The following is a 24,954-nucleotide window of genomic DNA, read 5'->3' as shown; positions in this document are numbered from 1 at the left end:
TTTAAACTACCAGGGAACAGTGAACTTAACCGCACTGCCAATGCACCAGGGCAGTTCAGATCAGGTCCATAAAAGTCCTTTGGTGCCTGAAAAGCATTTTAATTCATTCACTTTCAGTCAGATGTTTGCCTTTTCTCCTACTTTACTTCAGAACTTAGCAATTCATAAACGGAAGTCTGAAACTCCCAAGGTTTATTTTCACCCTAATTAAAGAACCTTGTTGGGACATGTGTAGAGGTAATTAGATTTTCCTTTAAGTCCAGACTTGTCACTTCCCTGAAAAGTAACTGTAGCAGAAGAAAAATGAGTTTTATGTGCAACCAGCCGGCAGAGCTTCCCTGTGTGAAGAGGAAGCAGCACCGTTTCCTCTGTATTTTGAGGGGAACGTGCTTGTTAATAGTCTTGACAGTATAAACACTGTCAAGGACTTGATTACTGCAGTGCAGTGATTACTGCATTCTTCAAATTTTTGCAGCTCTTTCCATGCAACCAACTGAACAACGTTGCTGCAGTCGCAGGCCCTTCGGAAGCACCCAAGAAGCAGCACGAGGAACCTCATTCCCCCTCTCTGGGGAGGTTTCTCACGCTACTTCTCAGTGAAGAGCTACCGCTAGTGCCTCTGCCCTGCCCTGCCTGTCCCTCGGCTCCGCGCTGCCCGCGGCCGTCGCTTTTCCACGCTCGGGGCTGGCGATACTGGAAAACGAAGCGCCAGCGCCGGCGGCGAGGGCCAAGGCCACGGCGGCAGCAGGCCGCACTGCGGCCCGCGGGCTCGGGGCCCCCGCCGGGGAGCGGGGCCGAGCCGAGCAGGCCCCGCCACGGGGCGGGCGCGCCCGGGGGCCTCGCGCGGGCAGAGCCGCCGGGGCGGCGGGCGCCGCCGCCGCGCTCGGCCCGGCCCGGCGCCGCGGGGGTTAACGAGGAGGCCGCGGCGGCCCCGCCCCGCCCCGCCGTCGCCAGGCGGCGCCGCCAAGGGAGGAAGTGTCGCAAGGGCTGACAGGAAACTTGGCCGTGGGTTTACGGCAGCGGCGCTTGGCGGCCGCTGGATGAGCGGAGAGTGGGAGCCGCGGCGCTGAGGAGAGGCGGGGGTGAGCGGCGGCGGCGGCGGGTGGGGGCGGCCGCCGGGGCGGGCCGGCGGCCGGAGGAGGGCCCCGGCTGCGGGGGAAGCGGGGCCGCAGGAAGAGGAGGCGGCGGCGGGCCGGCGAGGCGGCGAGGCGGGGCGCGGGCCCTGTCTCTGCCTTTGTTCGTGCCCCCCCCCCACCCCCACCGCGGCCCGTGAGGCCGCCGCCGCCGCCCTCCCCGCCTCGCCTGACGGCCGCCTCCTCGGCGGGTTTTGTGTCGGTCTCTCCCGTAGGATATGGCCGAGGTACCGCCGGGGCCTAGCAGCGTCCTCTCCCTGCAGGGGGACACGCTCTCTCCCTTCCCCGGAGGAGGAGGAGGAGGGGGGGCCGCTTCTTCCTCCTCCTCCTCTTCCACCTCCTTCGCTGCCGCCGCCGCCTCCACCGGGGCCCAGGACGAGGAGGCCGAAGAGGAGGAGGAAGAGGAGGGACTCGCGGGCGGACGGGAGAAGCAGCGAGGAGGAGGTGACGGCGGCAAGGGGGGGCAGCAGCAGCACCGCCTCCACCACCACCACCACCCCCCGCACCACAACCACCAGCTCAACGGCCTCATCAGCCCCGAGCTGCGGCACCTGCGGGCCTCTCTCAAGGGCAAGATCCTCAGCTCGGAGGCCGGGGTAGCCCCCGAGGGGCTGGAGAACAAGCGAGCCAGCAAAACAATGGGCTCCGGACAGCAGCAGCAGTCGTCGCCCCCGGCCGCAGCACCGTGCTCGACCTCCCTTACCAACCACCTCGCTCCCCAGGGAAGGACTGCACCCTCTCCTCCTCCTCCTCCTCCTTCTCCCCCAGCAGCAACAGGGGACAGGAGCCAGCCTGCTGCCACAACTACAACTGCTGCTAAGAGTGCAGCCCGCAATGGACTGGCAGGAGGGACTGGCTTGGAGGAAGAAGAGCAGGAGGAGGGGGAGGAAGGCGGGGAGGAGGAGGAGGAGGAGTCCCTGCTGCTAATCTCCAGGTCCTTAGCAGCAGCCTGCAGTTTGAAAGGCTCGGGAACAGACTCTCAGCCCGAGGAGGACCTAACGATACGATACGTCCGATATGAGTCAGAGCTGCAGATGCCCGATATCATGAGACTGATCACCAAAGATCTGTCTGAACCCTACTCCATTTATACATATAGGTATTTTATCCACAACTGGCCACAACTTTGCTTTTTGGTAAGTACCTGGAGTGGCAGGAGTGGTTTGGGCCTGGGGAGGGGAGGATTAAAAGGGTGATGTTTGTGGAAATACTTATAATATTCTTTTTATGGATAAGGGGAAAGGACAAGCTTTTCTGGAAGCACTGATCACTAATGAATTGCCCTCACCACATGTGCCTGTATAAAGTATATGCCTGAAGTTCGTACATTCATGAATAGATGTTCTGAATGGTGATGAAAGAGTTTGAAGACAGGGCTGATGTCTAGGAACTCAAGGGTTCTAACCTTGGTTTGGTCATTTTTATTGTTCTGTCTCAGTTTCTATGTTTTTATTTTCTTTAAAAAGAGTATTTAGCCCGTTAGTCTTTTGAATGCTTAGTAATTCTTGCACAATGGTTTTGAAGCAGACTTCAACAAGGCTAGCATATAAACGTTAAGTGGTAAGTGGTGAGACAGTGTTAAGGGTTTTGTAGACTCCTTGATTTGCTAGCTTACCCTAAAAAAAAAAAAGACAATTACAACCGTATTGCTTCATACAATTGTGATAGTGTATATGAAGTGTACAGAAATTTTCATATTGCTTAAACTGCTATGTAGTATTAATGATGTTTATTTTCGTAGTCTCCATACTGTACTATTGAAAAGATTTAGAAAGGCTGTGTTAAAAACTCGTATCAATGTTTGGTACTCCTTATGGAAGAGCAACTCTTGGGCGGTTTCAGAACTTGCATCTCAGTTAAAACACATGCTGTTAGGATGCTAATACATCCACAGGTATATGAAACTGAGTGCAAATTGGCCTGAGGGGTGTATGTACAAGATGAGTCCTTAGCTGTGTGTGATCTTGCTCATAGGAGAATTTATATCTCTAACACAGAACACTTATGGGAGTGTATGGTACTTCCTTGCTAAGGTAAATGATACATTTTTCTCTCTTGATGCTTTAATCAAGGCTGGACACCTTTCTGAATGATACGCTTTAGCTGGAGCCAAGATACCCTTCAACTCAGGAGTATCTCAGTAAAAGTTTAATAGGATATGAGTACAGGAGGTTAGGCTAATGGAATCCATCTGGCCTTAAACTTCCTGACTGTTTTTGTTTTAGGATCTAGTATAATTTATAGCAGGATTTATATGATTTATATATAGGAGGATTTTCAGAATTGTGCTCCTTAAAACCCTAAGGAGAGAATACAGTAGGATTATAGGAAGTTGAGAAAAATATTACCTTCTGGAACAAAAACAAAATTATAAAATTATATGAAAACACTGTTCAATGTAAATTCGTGATTGCCATTATGTTATTAACTACAAGCGTGCTAACTGGAGCAGAGCTATATTTTTCAAGCATTGAGCCTATTCTAGCTGTGTGATTAAACTCATGCTGAAAAGAAATGCTTGTGAGCTACAAATGTCCCAAATGTACATTAAGTATATTGTTGGTAATGCCAAGGATTTGTTGGCTGCTATAAGATCACAATGCATCTTTGTAGTAGTCTTTAGATCTTTTTTTTTTTTTTTTTTTTTTTTGGTCATGAAAAGGGCAATGTCAAGTTGTTTGACAGAGCACTAAAATATTTGATTTTTAATAGTTGTTTTTAAAACAAGTGCATGCAAAGAGCATCTTTTCACTCAAGGAAAAGATCTCTTAAGCTTATTTTCTAGTAACATCCAATTTTTTTAGTAGCCTTGAATCAACAAAACTTTTACTGAACTCTGCAAAGCTACTCAGATTTGCCACTTTTATGAAGTGCAGAACAATGTAACGTGCACAAAACTGTAGAGAAGGATATGTGGCTACATATGTCTAAAGGAATTCTCAAATTGTTTTACATACAATCTGAAACTTTTGCAATATGTTGGGTCAAAATTGATGGACTTATTTTTGACGTTTGTTTTTAGAGATTTTTCTTGTAATCTTTAAAACCTCTTCTCTTCTACGGAAATTGATTTGTTTCTACAGCTAATGAATTCCTAGACTACCTTTCTCTAAAAAGTATCTTAAAATATTTATCTTCAGTCAGGGGCTATATATTCCAATTAGCAAGAACAGTGTCAGGACAATGATAAAAAAAAAAAAAAAAAAAACACTAGTACCTGATCTTGCAAATTATTTGCCATTAAAACCCTATGGTTTTGGTTTGGTTTTGGGAAGGAATCAGACTGTAACTCGATTGTATGTGGAAAAAATACCTGTAGGGGTTCTATCGATTCTTTTAAGAAGTGGTAATGGTGAACTTTGGTGAAGTCTTTCAATACATACTCCACCATCTTTATAACACTGTCATGGGCATGTTCTCCTTCCTCATTTTCACTAGTATGAGGGATAAGTACTAACACCAACTAAATTTGAAGACAGATGTGTGTTTTCCTTAAATGATCAGCAGTTGTTTCATGATGGTGCATTTGGTAAATTGTCTTAAAAGCCATAATTTTCCTTTGTAGCATTTTGGGTACCTGACAATGCAGAACTCTTTTTAGGGGGCATTATTAACACTATTCCTGTGGATGATGATGTAGCAGAATTGAAATTTCAGGAGTTCTGGCTTGGCCTTCTAAACTGTAGGGTCGTTCTAGTGGCTAGTGCAACCAAAAGAGGTGCTTGCTCTTCCTTTCTTGTCAGCCACCTCTTCTCTTGTCTTAAGCTTTTGTGTTTATCTGATTTGGGAAGCTAAGCGAGCTGTACCCACTACCCCCAAAAGAGTAAAGTAATGGTCATAAGTGCATACGCACACATGCATGGTGCCAGTGTTGATGCAAACGAAGAAATGAGAATGGGCAGCTGGAGAAAAGGCGTAGGACCAGCTCTAGCTAGTCACTAGCTTTCTCTATCAGACTACTTCCTGTATGCTCAAAAAACAAATTCATTTTCTACTTTAAAAGGAACTGCAGATATTAGGAATTTTCAAAAAACATTCATTCTAACATCAAATTCATCTGTAAAACTGTCTTCCTGACTTTTGAGGTTACAAGCTGAAAGTTCTTGATACTCAATTCTGATGTTGCAGCATTACTAACTGGGCTGTTGCAAGGTAATAAGCTGCTGCTTCATAAGCTTCAGCTGTCTGCTTAAACTTGGATTTCATCTGTCTTTGGAAGAACAGGTTCCCACTGTGTGCTAAGATATGGATGCTCTGTAAACTCTTGCTTTTTATTTGTTCCTAGGAACTCGGTCCAGTTTCTCTTCAAATGAAGTAGTATGACCATTTATCACTCAAAAAAATGACAGAGCAAAGCTTTCTTTTTCATATGAAATGTATTTAAACAGCACAGCAGCTTTGTGTATTAATTGTAAGTGCATATTCAAAGCTGTAGATTCCTTTCAAAGTCTTTTTGTACCTTCTAGTCCTAGTACTGTTGAAGTTATAGCACTCCTTCCATTTAGAACTGATATATTAAATATTTGGAAATTTGTTTTCAAAATACATTAGTCTGGAAGAGGTGAGCTTGGGAAACCTTGCTCTGTTCTGAAGTTTGAGTTGGACAGGATGTAATAAAAGCAGAGTTCTGGCCGAGTGTTGTAGCCTCTCTTGTAACTCACCACACTGCACTGCTCAGCTCCCTTTTAAGAAAAATCTGGAAAATCCGTGCTTTTATTAGGTTCTTAACTTTGCCACTGGCAATAGTAGCTATTATAATTTAAACTTTGACAAGTTTAAAAATAACCTATTAATTCCATGTAAGTGGTCTTAAATGTGTTGTAAATCCTAAATGACTGCAGTTAAGATCTTGTTTTCTACTAATACTTGCCTTTTTTTTTAATTGGATTTTATTCAAGACTCAGCATCCTTCATGTAGAAATTAAGCCTTGTAAGACATCTTTTTTTTTTTTCAGTTGTGAAGAACTTGGTACATAAAAGAAGAACCAGAGAAGCCAGGAAACTGGCAAAACATTATAATAGCCTCTTGGCAGAGTTAAGAATAAATTCTGTAACATCCATTTCCAGTTTGTGAACTGCTGTGACTCCTCTGTATATTCCAGTTTCCCCTTAAGAATGATCACAGTGTCAGAGAGAGGCTTGCTGTGCTACTTCTCACTGTCAGAGGCTTTGTGAAAACTACAAACTACTCACTCAACTACACCTGAGTATTTATCAACTACTACTGTAGTTACTCTGACCGTGCCCTTGCACAGGAAGCAATTACAAGCATCCAGTTTCCTCGACTGGAAACAGAGGTAGTGACTTAGTGATTTGCCTGCTGTTGTGCAGATCTGACTTAACTGTCAGACTTTAGGCTAGTGGCTGTAGCCTAAATGTATTCTCTGTTGGCATTCATTAACATGATCAACAAATGTAAACCAAAGTAATCATACAGGTCCATTTCTGTGACACTTCAGAATGGAATTTGGTGCATGTGTGAGTGGAGCTGTATTGTAAGAATACAAATCCTACTGCATTTGATTCATAAAGTATTTCTCCTGTAGGGGCTAATTGATTGTTTTAATTTTCTTTAAATGAGAATAAATATGACAGGAGTGTGAAGTGCAAAGCTAGCCTGTGGCTGCCAATTTTAATGCTATCTTTGCTAATGAAACGAATACCAATTGATTTATTTTTTTGAAAGGTAATGTTCATACTAATGGATAAAAATTTTTGTGCTGACTCCTTAGTAATGCATGGTTGGAATATGAAGATACTGTAATCTTGTTTGTTTTAAGCATCTAAACTTCTACTTAAGAACCAAGTAATACAAATACTGAATTTGAATTCAAAGTATGTTAATTCTGCTTAAGGCTTAGACTTGAAGTAAGTCTTACAATATTCCATAGTGCTTATAGTATATAATACTCAGTAACTTGGGCCAGATTCTCTCCGTAGAGACTTCTGTGTTTAGAAGTACTCTCATGTACTTGAAAAGAGAATTTGGCCCATAATGACCTTTCATAAATGATGTTATATGGGAACTACTTTTTCTCTTCCCTCCCCCCATTTCCAACTTCAGTGTCTTTTCGTTTAGGCTGTTTAACCTTCCCCAAGGAGTTAAATTATCCAGTTTTACATTACATTTTAGGTTCATTTTCAGCTTTAGATGAAGTTGGAGAGAAGGGGAAAGGAAGGGGAAAAGAAGAACTCAAATTAAGGGACAGATGCTGCATTCCCTATGTAAGTAGAATATCTATAAATTAACAGGCAGACCTACTTGCCTAAAGACACAGAAATAGATTCCTAGGTGTTCAAGGAACTGGTAGCAAAGCGATACTTTATGCAACTGTCTGGCAGCAGCCGCAAAATCATTGAGTATTTATTTACTTTGATCACTGAAACAAAAATTCTTTGCTGCTCATATGGTGTTTTAAATATGTGATTCAGGAAAATAACTGTTTTAAAACTGTTAACCAAGAAAACACAGATCTATAATGACTAGAATGTTACTACTCTCGAAGTGTGTAAAAATTTATATATAATTCTTCACGTGACTGTTATGATCAACAATTTGCACATGTTCACTTCAGGGCAAAGCATAACTATAACACGTTAGTTTGGTGTGCTCCTTTTTTAAGCGAGGTGTAAGATTACATCTAGGTACTATGCATAATTATAGCAGTGTTATGAACAGTCTGATGATACTCGTTATTTAACTCCCTGTTTTTTTCTCAGGTCTGAACTGAAGAACAAAATTTGCCTTGACTGACACTTTGCGTACACCGTTTTAGTATATAAATACAGGTTTTTTTATTTTTTCTTTGAAATAAACTGTGTTTTAGGACAAACAAAAAGCTGTTTAGAAGTGGTGTATTTCAGTTCACTGAGATCATGCTTTGTTTTGGGGGTTTTGTTTTTGTTTTTGTTTTTTTTAAAAAAAAAGAAACTACTTGTTTTAGATTGTTTGGAGTTCTTGGATACTGTTAGTACAGTTTAAGTTCCTGACAAAGACTTAGCAGTAATTATACTTGCTTGATAAGCTTAGACACTATTAGAAGTTACTTGGGGGCTCACACTATATCATAGTGTTTTTAAACTGCGGCTCATTTGTTTTGAGCTGCTTCGTTTCACCTTTGGTTGGGGCTCCTGGTTGATAACTAACTCTGCTGATAATCCCCGTTCAGAAGGAGGTGTTATATCATTATTTGTCTCAGAGCAAAACTCTGACTCTGTGCCTGCAGCATAATCTATATAAATGAGTCTTCTGCCCACAGAGTGAGAGCGGGCCTTCTTGTCCTACAAGCTGCATGCAGAAATCCGCAAAATGTTGTATGTACCACAGACTCTGGAGAAGCAAGCACTGCAAACGGTGTGCAGGTGGGCCTCTGAGGTCTGCTTACATCGGCTTTGGCAAGTCCTTTTTGGTCTGACTTATCTTAACTGCTGTGAATTTGGATTATCCAGAAGAGCTTGTGCCAGCACACGCTTGTGCCAGTCATGTGCTCCAGTTCCAGTTTAAGAGCTATGTGTGAGCTGAAGGCTAGTTTCTCCTGCAAATACAGGTCTCGTTCAGAGTTCTGTGGATCCATTTACACACCCATGTGTACAATTGTGAGCTGCTTTTTTTTTTTTTTTTTTTTTTTTTCCTGAATGAATAGTGGTTTGTGCTCTCCTTAGACACTAGCCTCTGTTCTCTGCGTTATTCACTTTTACTGCTGCAGGTTATAATGTCATCGATCTCTCTTACTGCCTAATCCTTCAGTTAACATATGATTCGGTTGTTCTTCCACTTGTTCTCCAGTGTATTTCATGGTAACATTTCGAGCGAATACCAGTGTATTTCATGGTAATGTTTCAGGTGAATACAGCTGTTATGCAAGTGGTTTGATAAGTGTTTGGGAAGAGTTTTTGCTTTGTTCTGTTTGTTTTAATGTTTCAGAACAGCTTGGTCTCCTTGACCGTACTTCTTGTGACACTGTCATTGGGATTAACCGTCAAGTGCATGGCTCTTAACTGAAAATCTCTGAACAGTTGAGATGTGTGAAACTACGTGCTTTTTTGTCTTTGCTTTGGATATTATCTGGCTAAAAGTGACAGTTACCAAAGACTAAATGTAAAAGCATTTTACTCTCGCCCATTATGGACTTAACGTTAACACCAGGCCAAATCAAGCACGTTATCTGCTACAGCCCTTGTATATGAAATTGAGATCATTATAAAACAGAAATGGATTTTTTGGCAGCCCACACGAAAGAATATGATTTATGCCTTAACCTGTTCTCCTCCTCCCCCCACCCTCAACCACATGTTCTTGCACTTAAACTTCATGGAGTAATACTGTGATTCTGTAGAGGATAACTTACTGTTTTTCAACAGATTGTAACTTTATGTGAAAATAATACAGGAATAAGAACTTTAATCTTATTTTTATTTTGGAGATGTATTTAAAACTTATGTAGTCTTTTTTATAGCTTTGTGCAGGCAGGTTTGTATGGATGTTTCATTTAAATTGCACTGTTGTGTGGGGTGGGGTTTTTTTGTATAGCATTGTAAATCAAAAACTGAGAATGCATGCATATATGTTTGTCTTTAAGGCCATGGTAGGTGAGGAGTGTGTAGGTGCCATCGTCTGCAAGCTGGATATGCACAAAAAGATGTTCCGCAGAGGTTATATAGCCATGTTAGCAGTGGATTCCAAATACAGAAGAAAAGGAATTGGTAAGAATAGCTTTTTGTTTAAAAAAAAAAAAAAAAAACTTACAAATCCTATAGTTTGTTGGGGTAGCTGTAATAAAGATTTATGCAAAAGTAGACTGCTAAATTTGGTGGTTTGTCTGTTGTCACTCACTGTCATCCCTGCCTTGCTCTGACGCATGCTCCTCAGCGTGGTACGTTTTTTGGTTTGATTTGGTTTTTAATTATAACCTGGAATGTTCATGCCATGTCAGATTTACATCTCGGATGTGATCAGGATGAAAAGAGAGGCCATCAGCAATCCCTTACCTCTGCAAATTATCAATACCAAATAAGTACAGGAATTATTTTGCATCCTTATATGTGCCCTCATCATTTTATTTCCATGAAGTGTTCAGGCCATTTATTTTCAGTGAATTTATCCTCTGGCTTTTCCCTGTCAGTTATGCTAATAAAGAAGATTATTACAGCAATGAACTATGTATAACCTGCAAAAAGATTAGTTGTGTATTAATTCTTGAATGACCAAAACTGAAAAGTGTTTTACTCAGAAGTTACTTGGTGAAGGAAACCACTATTGGCAGGTGGTTTACTCTCCTTTGTTAGTCAGTTTTGCCTGAACACGAGGTGGTGTTTTGTAGGTGGGTTTTTTTGTTTTTGCTTTTCCTTCCAACCCCCACTTATCTTTGACTTGATTAAAGATCTGTTCTTTTGAGTTGGTTATTGTGAAGTTTCCTTCATTTTCTAAGATACATACATATATTTTAGCTTAAAATGTAAATGTCAGCTTTAAAGGCTGGAAGTGTGCTTCACCACTCACACTCAAGTGTTCATACTCTATAATTAAAGGCAGACTTGCAATGGAAAAATAGGGGATATGTTAGAGAATGCTACTAGTGTGTTTGTTCTCCTCTTCAAAAAACAAAAACAGAAAAAACCACTAGTAGCGCTAATTATTATCATGACTAGTCAAGCATGTGGGAATTTTTTTTTTTTGCAATACAGTTCGGAAGCCATTTGAGATTTTGCTAGTGGAGCAGAGGGAAGAAGACAGAGAAATAGCGCTTTCCTTTCTCTTTAGCTGAGTCATGAAGGAGCCTGCCATAATTTAATTGCAGGTGTTTGGATTCATAAGTAAATAAGAACAAATGCTGTTCTTGTGAATATCTCTGCAAGGTTTCTCCCTCTCTTTAGTCAATTCATAATTTTAGAATTATATAAATAGAATTTATATTTAAAGTTTTGCTTACTTTAACATAGTATAAATGTTGATTCTTTCCCTGCTTTCACTACCTTACTCTTTAAAGTACGTAGTATTAATCTGAAGACTTGTTTTATATATAGTATGGTTTTATCATATGTTGAAATAAAAATCTTAATTGATAAAATTTTGAGAAATCTTTAAAACAATCTCTAGATTCCTTGGGGTTTTTTTTCCTTTTCCTTAGCCTTCTTATGGAAGTGAGATTTATGCAATTTCACTGAACAGCAGTTTTTTCCACTAATAACTTTGAAATCAACTTTCAATTTCACCCCAATTCTACAGACAGGTAGGGATATTACGTTTGTAGATCTGTTGTGAAATGGATGAAAAATACTGATAAAGAATTAAATTAATGCTCGACTGAGGGGAAGGGATGGGCTTCAACCATACTGTCAGATACCTTCAAAACCAAATGGGAGGGAGCCACAAGAAAAGTGGTTTCATAAGTTCTGTTACTAATAGAAGTATTTATTTTAGTAAGAGGAAATTCCCTTGGAAGATGAATGTTCTTCAAGTACATGCCAACAGTTTGACTTTAAATGCAACAAAAAGGAATGAATCACATCTTGGAAGGCTATATATAACACTATATTAAACATAGAAGCCTGGTTTTAATATCCTTGCATTAAAAGAATCTTGCATTCAGGCTCGAGTCTCTGGATAGCTCTGCTGGTGATTTTAATGTTCAAACTTGAGACTGCAACTTGAATGCAAATTTTTTTTTTCTCTCCTCCCCTAGGTGTTGTCATATGTATAGCCCAATTACTAGCTTTGTATAAATAAGTATCTTTTGCATTGCAACTGTGTTGACACATATTCAAATCTAAATTTCAGGTACAAACTTGGTTAAGAAAGCTATTTATGCTATGGTTGAAGGAGATTGTGATGAGGTAAGATTTTTATAATCAAAAACTTGTTTGAGATATAATGTAAATGGTTTGTGTTCTCCTATACGTAGATTTGTTTTACAGGTTTTTCTTTAGTCCTACAAGGTTTTTTGGTGGAAATCATATTGGTAAGCAGCTCTTCTGTCTATTATAAAGAAAAGATAACCTCAAAAAAAAAAAACTATATAGCACAAATAGAAGGATTTTCTAAATTTGTCATAAGTGTTCAAATTCAGTGCTTCAGGTTTTGTTTTGCTTTGCAAAGCTACATCAGCCTTCAGGAGCAGGCACATTCTCCTGTAAAGACTCCAGTTCAAAGATGCAATTGAACCAGTGTAACTTGCATGTTGTATGTGATACTTCCAGAATACGAGATGATACTGGAATAGTGCTATAATACTGCAGAATATGATTTTATCACAGCAAGTCATCAGATTATGTCATCTCAGCAAGTCCTAAGGCAGTGCATAGGCATATTAGATAGCACTGACAGAACTGTATAATGATTTAGCATGTTAGTGTAAACTTCTTCTACTGATGATTCAGTCATTTTTAAACTTTCTCTGACCTATATATTATTAGTCTCTCCTCCTACTGCATTACAGTCCCTACTTTTTTTTGAGAGGGTTGGAGGAGAGTATATATGAAGCAACTATCTTAATGTGCCACATTTAACTTGTGAGAAACTCTCCTTACATCCATTCTCCCTAATCCAGTTATCTATTCCTTTAACTCTTTCATCTGCTTGGTACAATGGAATTGTTAACTTCTTTCTAATAAATGAATGGTGTCACTTCAATGTGTTATACTTGGTGATCCTTTGATCTCTTTGTTTTCCTGTTTAAATTACTCCCTCAATTATCATACTATGGTGTGGTGAAGTTTTTCATGCAAAACTACAATTTTTGTCACAAGGCTTCTTGGCACATACTCTACTTTGTTTATTTTCCCATTAGTTGAGATATCCATTCTGCAGAATCCCTGTATGTGTTCTAACTTCAGGAAGTAGTTTGAGATGTTTATTCTTCCCTCCAGATCCCTTCATACCTCCATTTACGGATGTCTTTTCTGTAACCTAGGTTGTACTCAGGCAGTGTAGTGCAGTTTGATACTTCTATGCTTGTTCTCTAAGTTCTTTGTTTTATCTTGTGTGGTCTTTATACTTGTATCATCATAAGTAATACACTTTACCCTAACCCATTTTACTACTTGCTACCATGAATTAATGGAGAAAAGGGTTTCTTCCCCATTGCTTTCTTTTGTGATCTTGAAATCATTTGCCATTGTTAAGTATCCAAGATTTTAAACTGAAGAATATCACTGTAAGTACTGTTATCTTAACATTACGACAAGAGAACTGAGATGCAGAGAAGTGCCTACTATCATTAGAGAAGTTGATAGTGGAACTAGATTTTTCTGTCCCCAGCCACCAGTTGTAAAACCTCATTATGTATGCATGTGTATGTGTACTACTTCTCATATAACTTCATTTCTAAATTGAACCATCTAACTGGTATACACATAATGATCTCCCCTGTTCTTTTTTCCACTGCTTTAACATGAGCCCAAGAGCTGCTCTTACTGTTTTATGTCTTTGTAAAAATGAAATAAATGTGATAGGGACTGCAGGCTACTGTTCACTAAGACCTCATTAAGTCATAGTCATAGATTTTCATCTGTGGTGCTGTATAAAAGCTTTATACTAAATTTGTAGGGCATTTTTCAAAGACCAGTGCTATCCCTATTTAATCAAATATACCTCAATCCAAGCTTCTTGAAGTGTGTGCTGGACGAGGGCAGGCATATTTCAATTTGGAAACTGTGTAACTGTTTTTGTGGGATGATGATTCTGAACTAAGTATGCCCTGCTTTTGGGGGAGCTTTTGCCTGAGCTTAGATTCTGCTGGCACTGTTAAAATTTTGAGATGAAGCCTCATATGTCCAGGCAGCTTGGAGCACAAACAGAGTGTGTTTCTGGCTTCTTACACTGGTCATCAGAGGCATTTCAATACCAATTTGAGAAACAGAAAAAAAGAACAACACAAAATAGAGGTTATCTGCAGCCAAACAGCAAATGTCTTCAGGTTTTCTTTTATTCTTTGCCACAAAGTTTAGGCATATGTGGTACAACAATAACAATGTTGGCGACTTGAACCTCCCAATGGACTGCAGAAAAATTTTTGGTCATGATCAGCATTTGAAAAATCTACCTAGCCGTTACTTAAGACTCTCGCTGACGGACTTTTGACCTCACCAGATTTTACAACAGTTGTTGGGAGAGCAGTTTCTAGCGATGTGATTGATGCCTAGCTGACCAGATACGAAGCAGTGCATCACAGTAGCTTGTGTCTGTGAGGTTTGTACATAGCTAAATTATCTCTGCTCTTGTTTTTTTTTCTTCTGCATCCTCTAATAAATCAGTAGCAGGATGAAACAAGATGCTGGTACTTGAAATAAAATGGGCTGCAATTGAAAAATATTATTTTTGTGAAACTTGCTCAGAATATGATTATTAACACATGAATAGGTATCTGTAGGTGTAGTTAAAACACTTTTGAAGGCTGCTTGGAAACTTTCCTTCAATCTTATTATGGGAAGATGCAATAGGTATTCAATTCTGAATAATTTGTGACATACAATCTGATAAATGTTTATTTCAGTATAACGTTTTTCAAAGTGCTGTAGTACTTTTCAAAGACTTTAAGGGTATGAAAATTGACTTCTGGAAAAAAAGGGGGTTTGTGCAACACCATAGATGAAAATCTTTGAAAATTATTAGTGATGTGCTGGCATTTCAAAATTTGATAAAGCATTTGGTGATTAAAGTTCCTGTCAGGGTGTGTGTGTGTGGGGGGGGGGGGGCTGTGGAAGGGTGGTTTGGTTTGGTTTTCTTCCCCAAAGCTCGTTTGATGGGAACACACTAAGCCAGTCCCAGGGAGCAAGTGATTTTACCGTGTGAATTTCTGCACTCAGCCACCTGCTTATGAGGTAGCTTATGCTGTGTGCCGTGCTTCAAAGCTGAGAGGCAAAATACTGCCAGCCAGAGGTTGCTTCCTGGCTTGAGGATTTGGGGAGGGTAAGGGAAGAGGTGAATTAGCTGGGATGGAATCATTGTGCAAGGGAGGCCTGGAGGTGGTCGTGGGCTATGTTAGAACTGAGAGGAGAGGGACAATCTGACGTTTGGGGTGGGTGGTTGAACTAGAAATAACCTTCAAGCCTGAAGAAAGTGTTCAACAGCATGCGTTAAGCTGGAGTTTCTGAATATGATGTTACAAAACTTGAGGGATCTTCAATTTTGACCTTGGCGAGTTTCTCAGGCGTTGGATGTTAATGAATTCTGACACTTGGGATAGTGAACTAATGATTTGCAAGGTTGTATTAGGCTGTACTTTCATTAGTCACAGTGATTTAGAATAGTTTTCCTGATTGTACAGTAAATGTGAGCTACCTAATGCAGTGTCCTGATTTAGTATTTAAACAAACAGGTGAGGGTGAATACTTTTCTCTCGTATTTCCAAAGTTTTGAAGGAAGGTTTTTCTTTTGTTTGTTTTTTGTTCTTTTCTTAGTGTAGAAAACAGAGTAAGTGCTAAATTTAGCAAGTTGGGAACCTGACCGTCTCTTGTACTTTTGCTTGTGTGTGTGTGTTTTATTTATTTATTTATTTATTTATTTATTTATTTATTTTTTAGAGAAGCAATTTTGAAAAGTTGTTAAGACCTTCATGTAGAATTGTTACATTCCTTAAACTCAGGAGAATGGTTCATTTTTCATGTAGGATCAGTGAAATCATGTAGGATTGTTCATATAAGTTTCCCATCTGTAATGAGACTGCAGGTAATCTGCTATGCAAATCTTCAACACCACATGTTACATCACTGCGATACCATGTAACTGCTAGCTGATCAAAGGAAGACTTTAAGTGCAAATGCTAAAGCATTTTTAAAGCAAAATGCAGAATGTGAAATGGAATTGCAACTTACAAAAATTTCTATTGAAGCTTTAAAGTGTTCATGATAGATTATGGCTATGACATGTTAAAAATGAAATGGTCTCTTTAACAATGCCAGCAGGTGTGTCATTTTAATTCAGTACCACATTTTTTTTAATTACATGCATTACTGTTATACAATTCTATTTAAAAATTATCGAACAGTTGACATCTTAATTTATTCATAATCTACAGATAATTTAATATATTAAGCAATTATTTCAGGTACTATCTTTCTTTAAAACTTTAGACTGTTAAACTGATTAAAGATACTAGACAGGCACCCGTAACTTGATTCTGTTCATCTGCCAAACGTATTTGTAAGAATAACAACTTGTTCTGTCAGTGCTGAAAGAATTTTTTCTTCTTTTGTTTATTTAATTTGGCTCTATTCCATGACTTGGTTTCTAAGCTTGAGTTTGTTCAAAGTTTGAACTGAGCAAGAAAGCTTGTCCTTCTTTTTTTTATTCCCCATTTATGAATAATTTCTAGGTATGTATGAGTATATAACAGAAAACATCTTTGCTCTTACTATAGAAGAAGATTCCTTGTTTCTAAAACCCAATTAAAGATACTAGAGATAAATGTTAGGCTTATGAAATTTCGGATGCAGGAGGAAACGCAGTTTTCAGAAGGATACAACTGCAGAAAATGCTGTTAAACCCAATCTTCACAGATTCTTCACAGAATCAAGCTAATGAAACCTAGATAAAATAAGACTGGGCTCCATTATTAGGTACAGAAATATTCTTCAGTTACAAGTCTCTCTATTCAAGCAGGTTGAATTGCCATCCTCGTTGTTTAACTCTAGTTAACTAACCTATTTTTCAGCAATACAGTGGATTGATAGTAAGCGATCCAAATTATGACAGAATTACTTTCTCAAAGAATATGTAGTTACTAAGGATGTTGAGGTACTTTGATGTTAGGATCACAGTTTAAGGAGAGTTCGGATTTTTGTTTCTACCAGGAATTGGTGGACATGGCCATGTCCTAATCACTTAATCTTTTTCTATGTGCTTCTATGTTCTTATTCATAAAAAACATGAAATAGGATGTGAGGCTTTTTTCCTCCTGATGATGAGCATCATTTAAAATAGAAAAGAAAACAGATAGCAAAAGTAGTCTTAGCTATGCTTTCTCAGTCACCAGGAGTCACTGTTTAAAAAAACAACTTTTGTCATTCCTAGAATGAATTCCTATAGGATCATTCTGTTCCTTCTAGTATGGCCGTGTTTTTAACCCTTCGTGAGATCATATGCACAGTATGTTTAGGTCAGGGAATTATTTATCATTTATTAAGTCTTTCTCTCTAAGAAATACCAGAGCACATCTATTTCATTAGCTTTCAAGATGAGCATTTACTCAAGTACTGGGATTCCAGCAAACCTGAATTTCAACATTTAACCACTCCCCTAAATTCAGTGATCTGCAGTGTTGGACCCCCCCCTTAGCATTGCAAGGCATGCTTGCAGTTGATGCAGACATGTTGTATCACTCTACCAGGTTACTAAACATTTATGAGAGAGAATGCTGTTTGTTGCCACAGTTCAAATAAGTCTCCTGCATTGTAGTTCTTACATGGGTCAGATTTTCTGACTGGCATAATGCTTTGTTTTGATTTGAGTTTAACAGTTATACAACTTGCATAACTATATAGAAGATAGCAAACAGTTCAGGAGAACTATTGCGCTTCCATAATTGGTCACAAATTGATATTTATTCATTTTAAAAGATTATAATTGATAGTAATTGATCAAGTCACAGGACCTGATAATAGTTCCAGTAAGGTGCGAGCATATATTTAAGAAAAGAGAAATTCAATCTCTGATTCTTCCCATAAGACTAAGAATCGAATTAAGTTGTCTCAAGAATACCGGTACAACATACTGACCTGCTGTAATTTAAGAATTCTGGCTATTAATATTTTAATGCATGAATTCTAGTTGCTTTTAGAAAAACAGATTACTCCAAATTATATTTGCCCTTAGTGTATGTTATCTGTTGGTGGTTAGCCCTGAATTTACTGTTCTTTTTACATTTGTATGTTGAGAAGCTAGGGCAGAATTTTCCATTGGAATGTGGTCAGAGTGACTTGAAACTTGAGTAATGGTCAAATATACATGTAAAATGGATAGTTGGATCTTATTGAAGGTAACCAGTCTAACTGCTGGCTGCTTCCCTTTCTGATGCTGGCTTAGACACTCCTCAGGCTGCAGAAAATAAACCTGATGGAAAGCAAAATCAGTAGTTTTCTGCCCAGGTTGCTTTTTGAAGTGGCTCAACAACAAGTCCAGTGAGCTGGCAAAACAGATGAGGGGGAATGGAAATACATGTCTGGTGGTTCTGGGGCCACAGACTCTATAAGGCTTAAACTGGTGTACAGAAATAGAGATTAATATTTTATTCCTGAGTGTTCTCTAATTTTACTACTTTTTGTTGGAAGGGAAAGGAGCCCTGGATTTTGAGGGTGAGGTAGATGTGAGCAGGTTGTTTTGTTTGGGGGGGGGGGTGTTTGTTTTTAAGGATTTTGGTGTAGATGGTTCTAACTACACACAATGCATATCAAACAATAGTTTAGAAATAACTGTTGATGGCTGCAAAAATTACATAGGTTGTGATTTCATTACGTGGTCTTTCTACACTGTTCATCAGCTCTTCTTTAATATGTAAATGTACAAGATTGTGAAATTATGTTGTCTTGGCAGCTTATTAGTTTATCTGGTGTTCTTGAGTAACCATGACCTGTCTCTAATAGCAGAATCTTTAAAGGTATGTTGGACAACACTAGACAAAACTTTTATTATTTATTATTATTATTATTATTATTTTATTATCATTTGGAATGGGTAGATGGCTCAGCCGTACACCGGACCTTGGTTCAGTGCATTTGGAGAAAAGAGGGAAAAAAAAAAATACTCAGAGGTGTATTCCGGCAGTTTTATGTTTGTTGTTAATGCCAGTGTAATTTTCTTGCCTATACTTGAGACTTCTGGGGCACTTTTGACCCCTTGCTTAGCTTGGACTACAATTAGGTTTGAGCTGAGCTGTTTAGGACAGATCTTCCTGTGGCTGGGGTCTTATCAACACAGGGGAAAAAAAAAGAAAAAAAGAAAAAAAAAAAAAAAGGGGGGGGGGGAACAGGAAAAAGCTACTAGTAGCTATTTCTTCCTAGCTTTTGCAAGACTAGCTGGAAACAGTAAATGCCAACACTCCTTAATCTTCTTAAACCAGTGTATTACTTCAAATTTAATTACATGTCCTTTCTTTCCTCACCAGAATTAATTATTTCTTAGGCAGGTGTTTTGAGCTCCTTTTTTGTTCATAATCTCTCACAGATGGGGGATAGCCCTTGGCTCTGAAAGCTTGGTGTGTGCCACCCAAGGAGCCCAGTGTTGGACTTTCTGAGTCTGGGATCTATGTAACGTGCGCTCTGATTTGCATTTGGGTTACTTCTGTGGAGCACAAATACTACAAATGTTTCTTCTGACATCTGGTCACAGAATACTGAAGTTTGTGTCTAGGTCTAAATCTATTAAATTATGAAGTAAAAAGCTACTCAGTGACTAAGCAAAATCAATTTTCTGCTAAATTCTTGTACATAAGGAAGTTGAGTTGCTCACACAAAATTGACAATGTTTTATGAATTGGATGCTAGGTTATTCAGATTATTTTTTAGATATTAGTTAATTAGCTGCAAAAGTATTTACAGCAAAAAGTTAAAATCTCGATATCGGTTAGACTTGCTTACAAGTACTATTGTTGAATAACTGTTAAATTGTATTTCTAAATGTGGGGGTAGATAGGGATTGCTTGAACAAGCTAGGACAAGGAAAAATTAATTCCATTCATTGCTAGTAAGTGTACCTTTAAATAAAAACTTTACAGTTTTGTTCAGTAGTCATGTAATCTGAAGAATACACAACTGCTTCCTAATATGACATGTTCTGTCTCTTTTTTTTTTCCCTTGAAGGTTGTTTTGGAAACAGAAATCACAAATAAGTCTGCTTTGAAACTTTATGAAAACCTTGGTTTTGTGCGAGACAAGAGGCTGTTCAGATACTATTTAAATGGAGTTGATGCACTGCGTCTTAAACTATGGCTGCGTTAAAAGAAACCGTCACATCAAGCGATTGACTTCCCAACAGCGCAGAGTTGTCCTTTGCATGCAATGCAATTTGTACAAAATTGCTTTGCAAGTGGACTTAGTAATTTCCATGCAGCTCTTACCTATCAGTGTCTCATTGAGTGTCGCACATATTTGTTGCACTTTGGCATGGCGCATTTGTTCAGAATTAAAACAGATTGGTTCAAACTTCAAGTTCTTTTGGTACCAGCAAGATGTGCCAGTTGATAGCCAAGATACGTTCATTCATTTGCAAGTCTACTGACTGTATTACATACACAGTGAACATTTTATCAAAGAACCTGTATGTGGAACACGACTTTTGGTTCCAGAAAAAAAGCCAATGTAGATTGTAAAATTCTATAAGTATACTAACATTTCATACAAAAAATTGCCATAGTTTTCTGGAAAAAGGCTTCAATTTTAGGTTTTATTTTTCAATATTGAATTTTCCATTCTTAAATATTGGTACCTCAGTGATTAGTGAATGAAAAAATGTATTGTAGGGTGGGGTGTGTGTTACAATGAGTAACAGTAACAATTAAATCGCGTCTGCCAGTGCCTGTATAGATAAGTATATTTGTCTTCACCTCTAAGTTTGGAGTGCATGCTTTTATTCTTTTACTTTCTTCGATTGTCTTTGCAAAAAAAAATTCTGCTTTTATTTAAATTCCGGATTTGATAATAAATTATTTCAGATTTTTATAATTTGGATACTTCTCCCAGACAAGGGTTTTGAAGGCCCTTCTTTTCTTACAGCAAGAAGTGTAAGCTATTTTGAAAAACTTGAGTAGCTGCTAAAAGAGAACCTGATGTCACCAGTAAATCTGCTGGTTTTGGATGCACTTTTTTTTTCCAAAAGATTGAGGGACTTCTTTTAAAAGAAGATATAGAAAATTAATGTAAATTGGTGATGATTTTATTTAATCAAAATTATAGCTAGAAGCTCTGAAAAACAGCTATTTTAAAATAGTTGGAACAATTCTTTTTCAGTTTGCTTTGCTTCAGTGTTCTAAAATGCTTCAATCCTTGGTTTTTGGTCTTGGAAATAAATTTCAAGGTGTATGGTATCCATTTTTTTTAGCTGCTCTCATTTTCTCTAAACTTACATGAGTTAAATTATTGGGGATTTTTTTTACCTCCAAAATCAAAGCAGCGGGGAAGGGACTTCTCCCTCATTCTCTCTCTCCCTCTTTCTGTCTGTCTTTTTTTTTTTTTTTTTTTTTTAATTGGGTTTACATAGGTTTTCCCAAACTCATCAATTCAGTAATTACATTGTCAAGGCTTTCTTGTTCAGTGTGATTATATAGCCCAGTTCTATGAATCTGTTGTTTTTTTTCACTTTGAAAAAAGATGTTAGTTGACTTGTGGAAGAAGCTATGTAATCTATGGAAAAGGATGAACTCGGTGAATCCGCTCTTCTGTAGCTGAGCGTACTATTCAGATTTGCCTTACTATTATTTTTTGTTTGTTTGTTTTTTTAAGGGTTTGGCTTGAGTCATGGTTTTGGTTTTTTTTTGCTAATTACTGTACATTTAAAAACAAAACCAAAACCCCTACCTCCAGTAACGTTTGGAAAAAGTCCCTGTGCAGGAAAACTGGATTTAAAGGATAGCCTTATTTTGCACAGACCAATCGTTCACATGGTGATGGCCATTTCTTACCATGTACAAATTACAAGTTGTATTTGAAAATAAAAAATTTTAATTGCCATTAGCCCTTCTAAGTTTTCTGCTTGTAGACACCATTTGTGCTTTTGAGGGGGTTGTTCCTCTCGATAAAGAAAGCTCATATTTGAAATGGTACCTGAGACAAGCATCATAAACTGCAGTCTGCTATTCCCAGAACATGCTGGAGTTTGGAATAAAACCTAAAACCTCTGTGCTGCTACTGCTGCCTTGCATCATACCTAAAATATATTCAGAGTGGCCTGATTTGTCAGATATTTCAGTTGTCCTGAGCAGGTTATCCAGAGGTATCATTCACAATTAAGGCTTAAACATTGGGAATAGGAAATCAGAGAAACTAACCCAAACCAGAAGCAGTCTGATCTGTGTCTTGGTAGCTTAGGACGTAACGACTGCTCTGGCTTGCTTGAGCTAATGAGATGGATAAGGAGAGTTTCAAACCTTGTTAACAGCTATTGGACTTGTATCATAAACTCCAGACCGGGCTGTCTTGTGTCTGCTGATGCTGGAAAACTGAAAAGCCAGATAGGCAAGTTTTCTATTGGTTAATATTTAAACTGCGGGTTTCTTCACATTCAAAAGCTGGCTTAGAAGCTAGCCCGAATCATTTTTCACAAAGGCAACGCCAAAAAATATCACTGTGGAGCAAATTTCAAATACAATTCTGTTTGTTTATTGTAAGAAGCAATTCTCGCCATGCAATTTATGAAAATACTGTGCAAAATAGGTGCACATTTCTTTTCAAAAAGCATGTTACCCGAAAGATTCTAATATTGCTGCTGTGTAACACACAGTTCACTACAGAAGATACTGAAGCTGTATGTGTTGGTTTGTATTAAAACAGATTTATTCTCTGTGTTGCTTGGGATTGGGTGTCAGGGTGGGAAATTAAAAATTTGCTAAGAGATGAAAATAGATTTTCAAACGAGATCTAGCAAAGAAAAGTTTAGTTGGTTATTTCTCATGTCTGTTGCTAAAATACAGCCCTCTCTCACCTCTTTTGCATTGACAAATCTAACTAAGGAGTTGATTACTTTTATGTTTAACTTTACCCAAATATTGCTACTGGCTGACATGTCGGAATGGATGTTTGCATTATACTGGGTTTTGTTCTGTTTTGTTTTTCCTTTAAGCAAATGATCCAGGTTCATCACCGTCAAGGAAAGTAAGCATAATCTAATTGGCATTGCCTAGTACATCACAAACTGTTTTGGGGGGCACCACAAGATGTTGCTAAAACTGAGTGCTATGTTTAAAAAAAAAAAAAAATCAGGTCTTGTATAAACATAACAAACTGTGTTGGAGTTCAGGTATCAGATGGGCATCTGTGAAAATACCAAGTGTATCTGAAAATACTGGACTGCTGTTTGGAGTGGGTTATATTCTGCTGTCCCCTTACCCTTTTTGATGAGAACAAAACCAGTGGGGTTATGAAATGTACAAGCTGTCTCAATACAATGCAGTCAAATAAATGGTTAAGTTGTTTATCTACTTCCTTTTGAATGGACAAGTTCCAGTGATCGGTTTGCTTTGTCCACAAAATATGTGAATGCACACTTCTCGAGAGAAATGGTGGCAGAATTTTGTATGAGAACATTGCAAACATATATTTTTTTTCATATCGCTATTTGATTTAATATCCATGCCTGTGTTAGAGTCTTTGAATAGCATTTGTATGAATTTCGGTGTCGTAACTGAACTAAAACGTGTGTTAAGTTTTGACTAACGTAGTAGTCAGTGCGGGCTCTCACGAAAGATAAGGATTTTCTTATTTCAGTGAAACAAGCAGGACTTGAGAACGGTTTGTAGCCCTTGCAAAGATTCAAACAAGCTCTCTTAAAAGCATACGCAGGAGCCTGTGGGTTTTGAAAACTTTATTTCATCTGCAAAGAATCTGTCAGCGAGCGTTGTGCGTGCTTTTTACCGTATTTGTAAGAGGTGTGTGGATGTATGACAGTTGCAGCTAACATATCTACTAGAGATTGCTGAGCACCTGACAGCAGCTTGAAGTCTTCTGTTCTTCTGCCTTCTGATTCATTACAGCGAGGCTGTTTGAATAATGGTCTGTCATGAAGTAAGGTTTTGCAGACATTTTATTACTTCTTCCAAGCACTGAATACAATTCCTTCTCTTTGTCTTAACAGTAGGAACTGTTGGGTGTAAATGGGAATTTCTTTCCAGCTTTAGGAATTGGCTGCTGGATGTTACTCTTTGCCTAGTTATAAAACACAGCAACAAAGAGCGCTACTGTGTGTTCACTCCTCAGGTTCCCCCACATCTTGAATTCTATGCAAGACATGGGTTAAACTATTTTTTTTTGTCTTACACTGCAATATATTTATAAAGCTTGCCTGCAGGTAAGGTACATGGGCTAAAATAGATTTGAGTGGTCTCAGCATTTCTTTTAATGTAAATTTATAAGTAGTCTTTTGGTTATAGCTACTTCAGATTATACAAGAACGTTTAATGCTCGTACTTGTTTGCTGATATTTTTTAGGAATAAGTGTTTTATGTTGCCCATCCATGCACACTTTTAAATTCTGCGATTTCTTTAAATGTACAGTACGGAGGGATCCTGAGCCCGGACTTGTACAGCGGAAAGGGCAATGTCCCTTGGTCTGCACAGAGGGCTTTGCGAAGGAAGCAGAGTTTTCCTATTGCTGTCTGACTTCCTGTGGGGAAGATGGGACTGTGGCTAGTCTTTACTCTTGGTCATTGCTCTTCCCCGTTAAGGTTCGAGGGTGAGGTAAAAAGCCTGAAATTCAGAGATTAGAACAGACAAGACACTGCTCTTTTGAACTGGATGCCCTCCAGAGGAGGAAGGTCCCCCTCCAGGAAGGTCTGCGAACCTGAGGCATGTGTGGAACTGCCTTTCAGAGGAAGCTGTGGACACGCAAAATTTATGTGACTTCAGGGAGAGACTGAACACGTACTGGAAAGAGGGATCTGTTGAGAGTTACTAAGTGAACAGAGCATAGGAGGTTCAGGGAACTTCTCGAGTTGAAAATCCTGAGCAGCTGGGTGAGGTGTACCCGGGGAATACACTTGCCCTGTTCTTCCTCTTCCTGAGGCATCTCCGTGGATCATCCCTGCTTCATGACCAATATTGGAGGTGACATACCAGACTGGATGGACACATGCTCTGTGTTGGTGCTGTGACCCCCCATTCAGTAGCAAAATGGGACAGT

At 38.9% G+C, this 24,954-nt stretch overlaps 1 protein-coding gene across 3 annotated transcripts; it reads left to right on the top strand.

Moving 5' to 3' along the window:
• Positions 1 to 1,019: 1,019 nt before the first annotated feature.
• Positions 1,020 to 23,257, top strand: NAA30 (N-alpha-acetyltransferase 30, NatC catalytic subunit). 3 transcript variants are annotated; one of them, XM_062577823.1, is made up of 5 exons: positions 1,020 to 1,082; positions 1,349 to 2,269; positions 9,713 to 9,836; positions 11,911 to 11,966; positions 19,926 to 23,257. In XM_062577823.1, the coding sequence occupies exons 2-5, from the start codon at positions 1,352 to 1,354 to the stop codon at positions 20,061 to 20,063; spliced, it is 1,236 nt and encodes a 411-aa protein (XP_062433807.1). In that variant the 5' UTR covers positions 1,020 to 1,082; positions 1,349 to 1,351; the 3' UTR covers positions 20,064 to 23,257. The 3 variants fall into 3 exon arrangements, with proteins under 3 accessions (XP_062433807.1, XP_062433808.1, XP_062433809.1); XM_062577824.1 differs by lacking the exons at positions 9,713 to 9,836; positions 11,911 to 11,966; XM_062577825.1 differs by lacking the exons at positions 9,713 to 9,836; positions 11,911 to 11,966; positions 19,926 to 23,257 and adding an exon at positions 8,379 to 8,756.
• The last annotated feature ends 1,697 nt before the right edge of the window (positions 23,258 to 24,954 follow it).

This window comes from Rhea pennata, chromosome 5 (assembly GCF_028389875.1).
Source record: "Rhea pennata isolate bPtePen1 chromosome 5, bPtePen1.pri, whole genome shotgun sequence".
NCBI lineage: Eukaryota > Metazoa > Chordata > Aves > Rheiformes > Rheidae > Rhea > Rhea pennata.
Note: the sequence above shows the minus strand (reverse complement) of the source record. Positions and strands in the feature narration are given on the sequence as shown.

What these genes read in the sequence shown, in the direction of transcription:
- NAA30 (XM_062577823.1), top strand. Translation starts at nt 1,352, where the DNA reads ATGGCCGAGGTACCGCCGGGGCCTAGCAGCGTCCTCTCCCTGCAGGGG. An exon ending in GGCCACAACTTTGCTTTTTG is followed by an intron (nt 2,270 to 9,712) that starts GTAAGTACCTGG and finishes TTTGTCTTTAAG; the next exon opens with GCCATGGTAGGTGAGGAGTG. An exon ending in TTGAAGGAGATTGTGATGAG is followed by an intron (nt 11,967 to 19,925) that starts GTAAGATTTTTA and finishes TTTCCCTTGAAG; the next exon opens with GTTGTTTTGGAAACAGAAAT.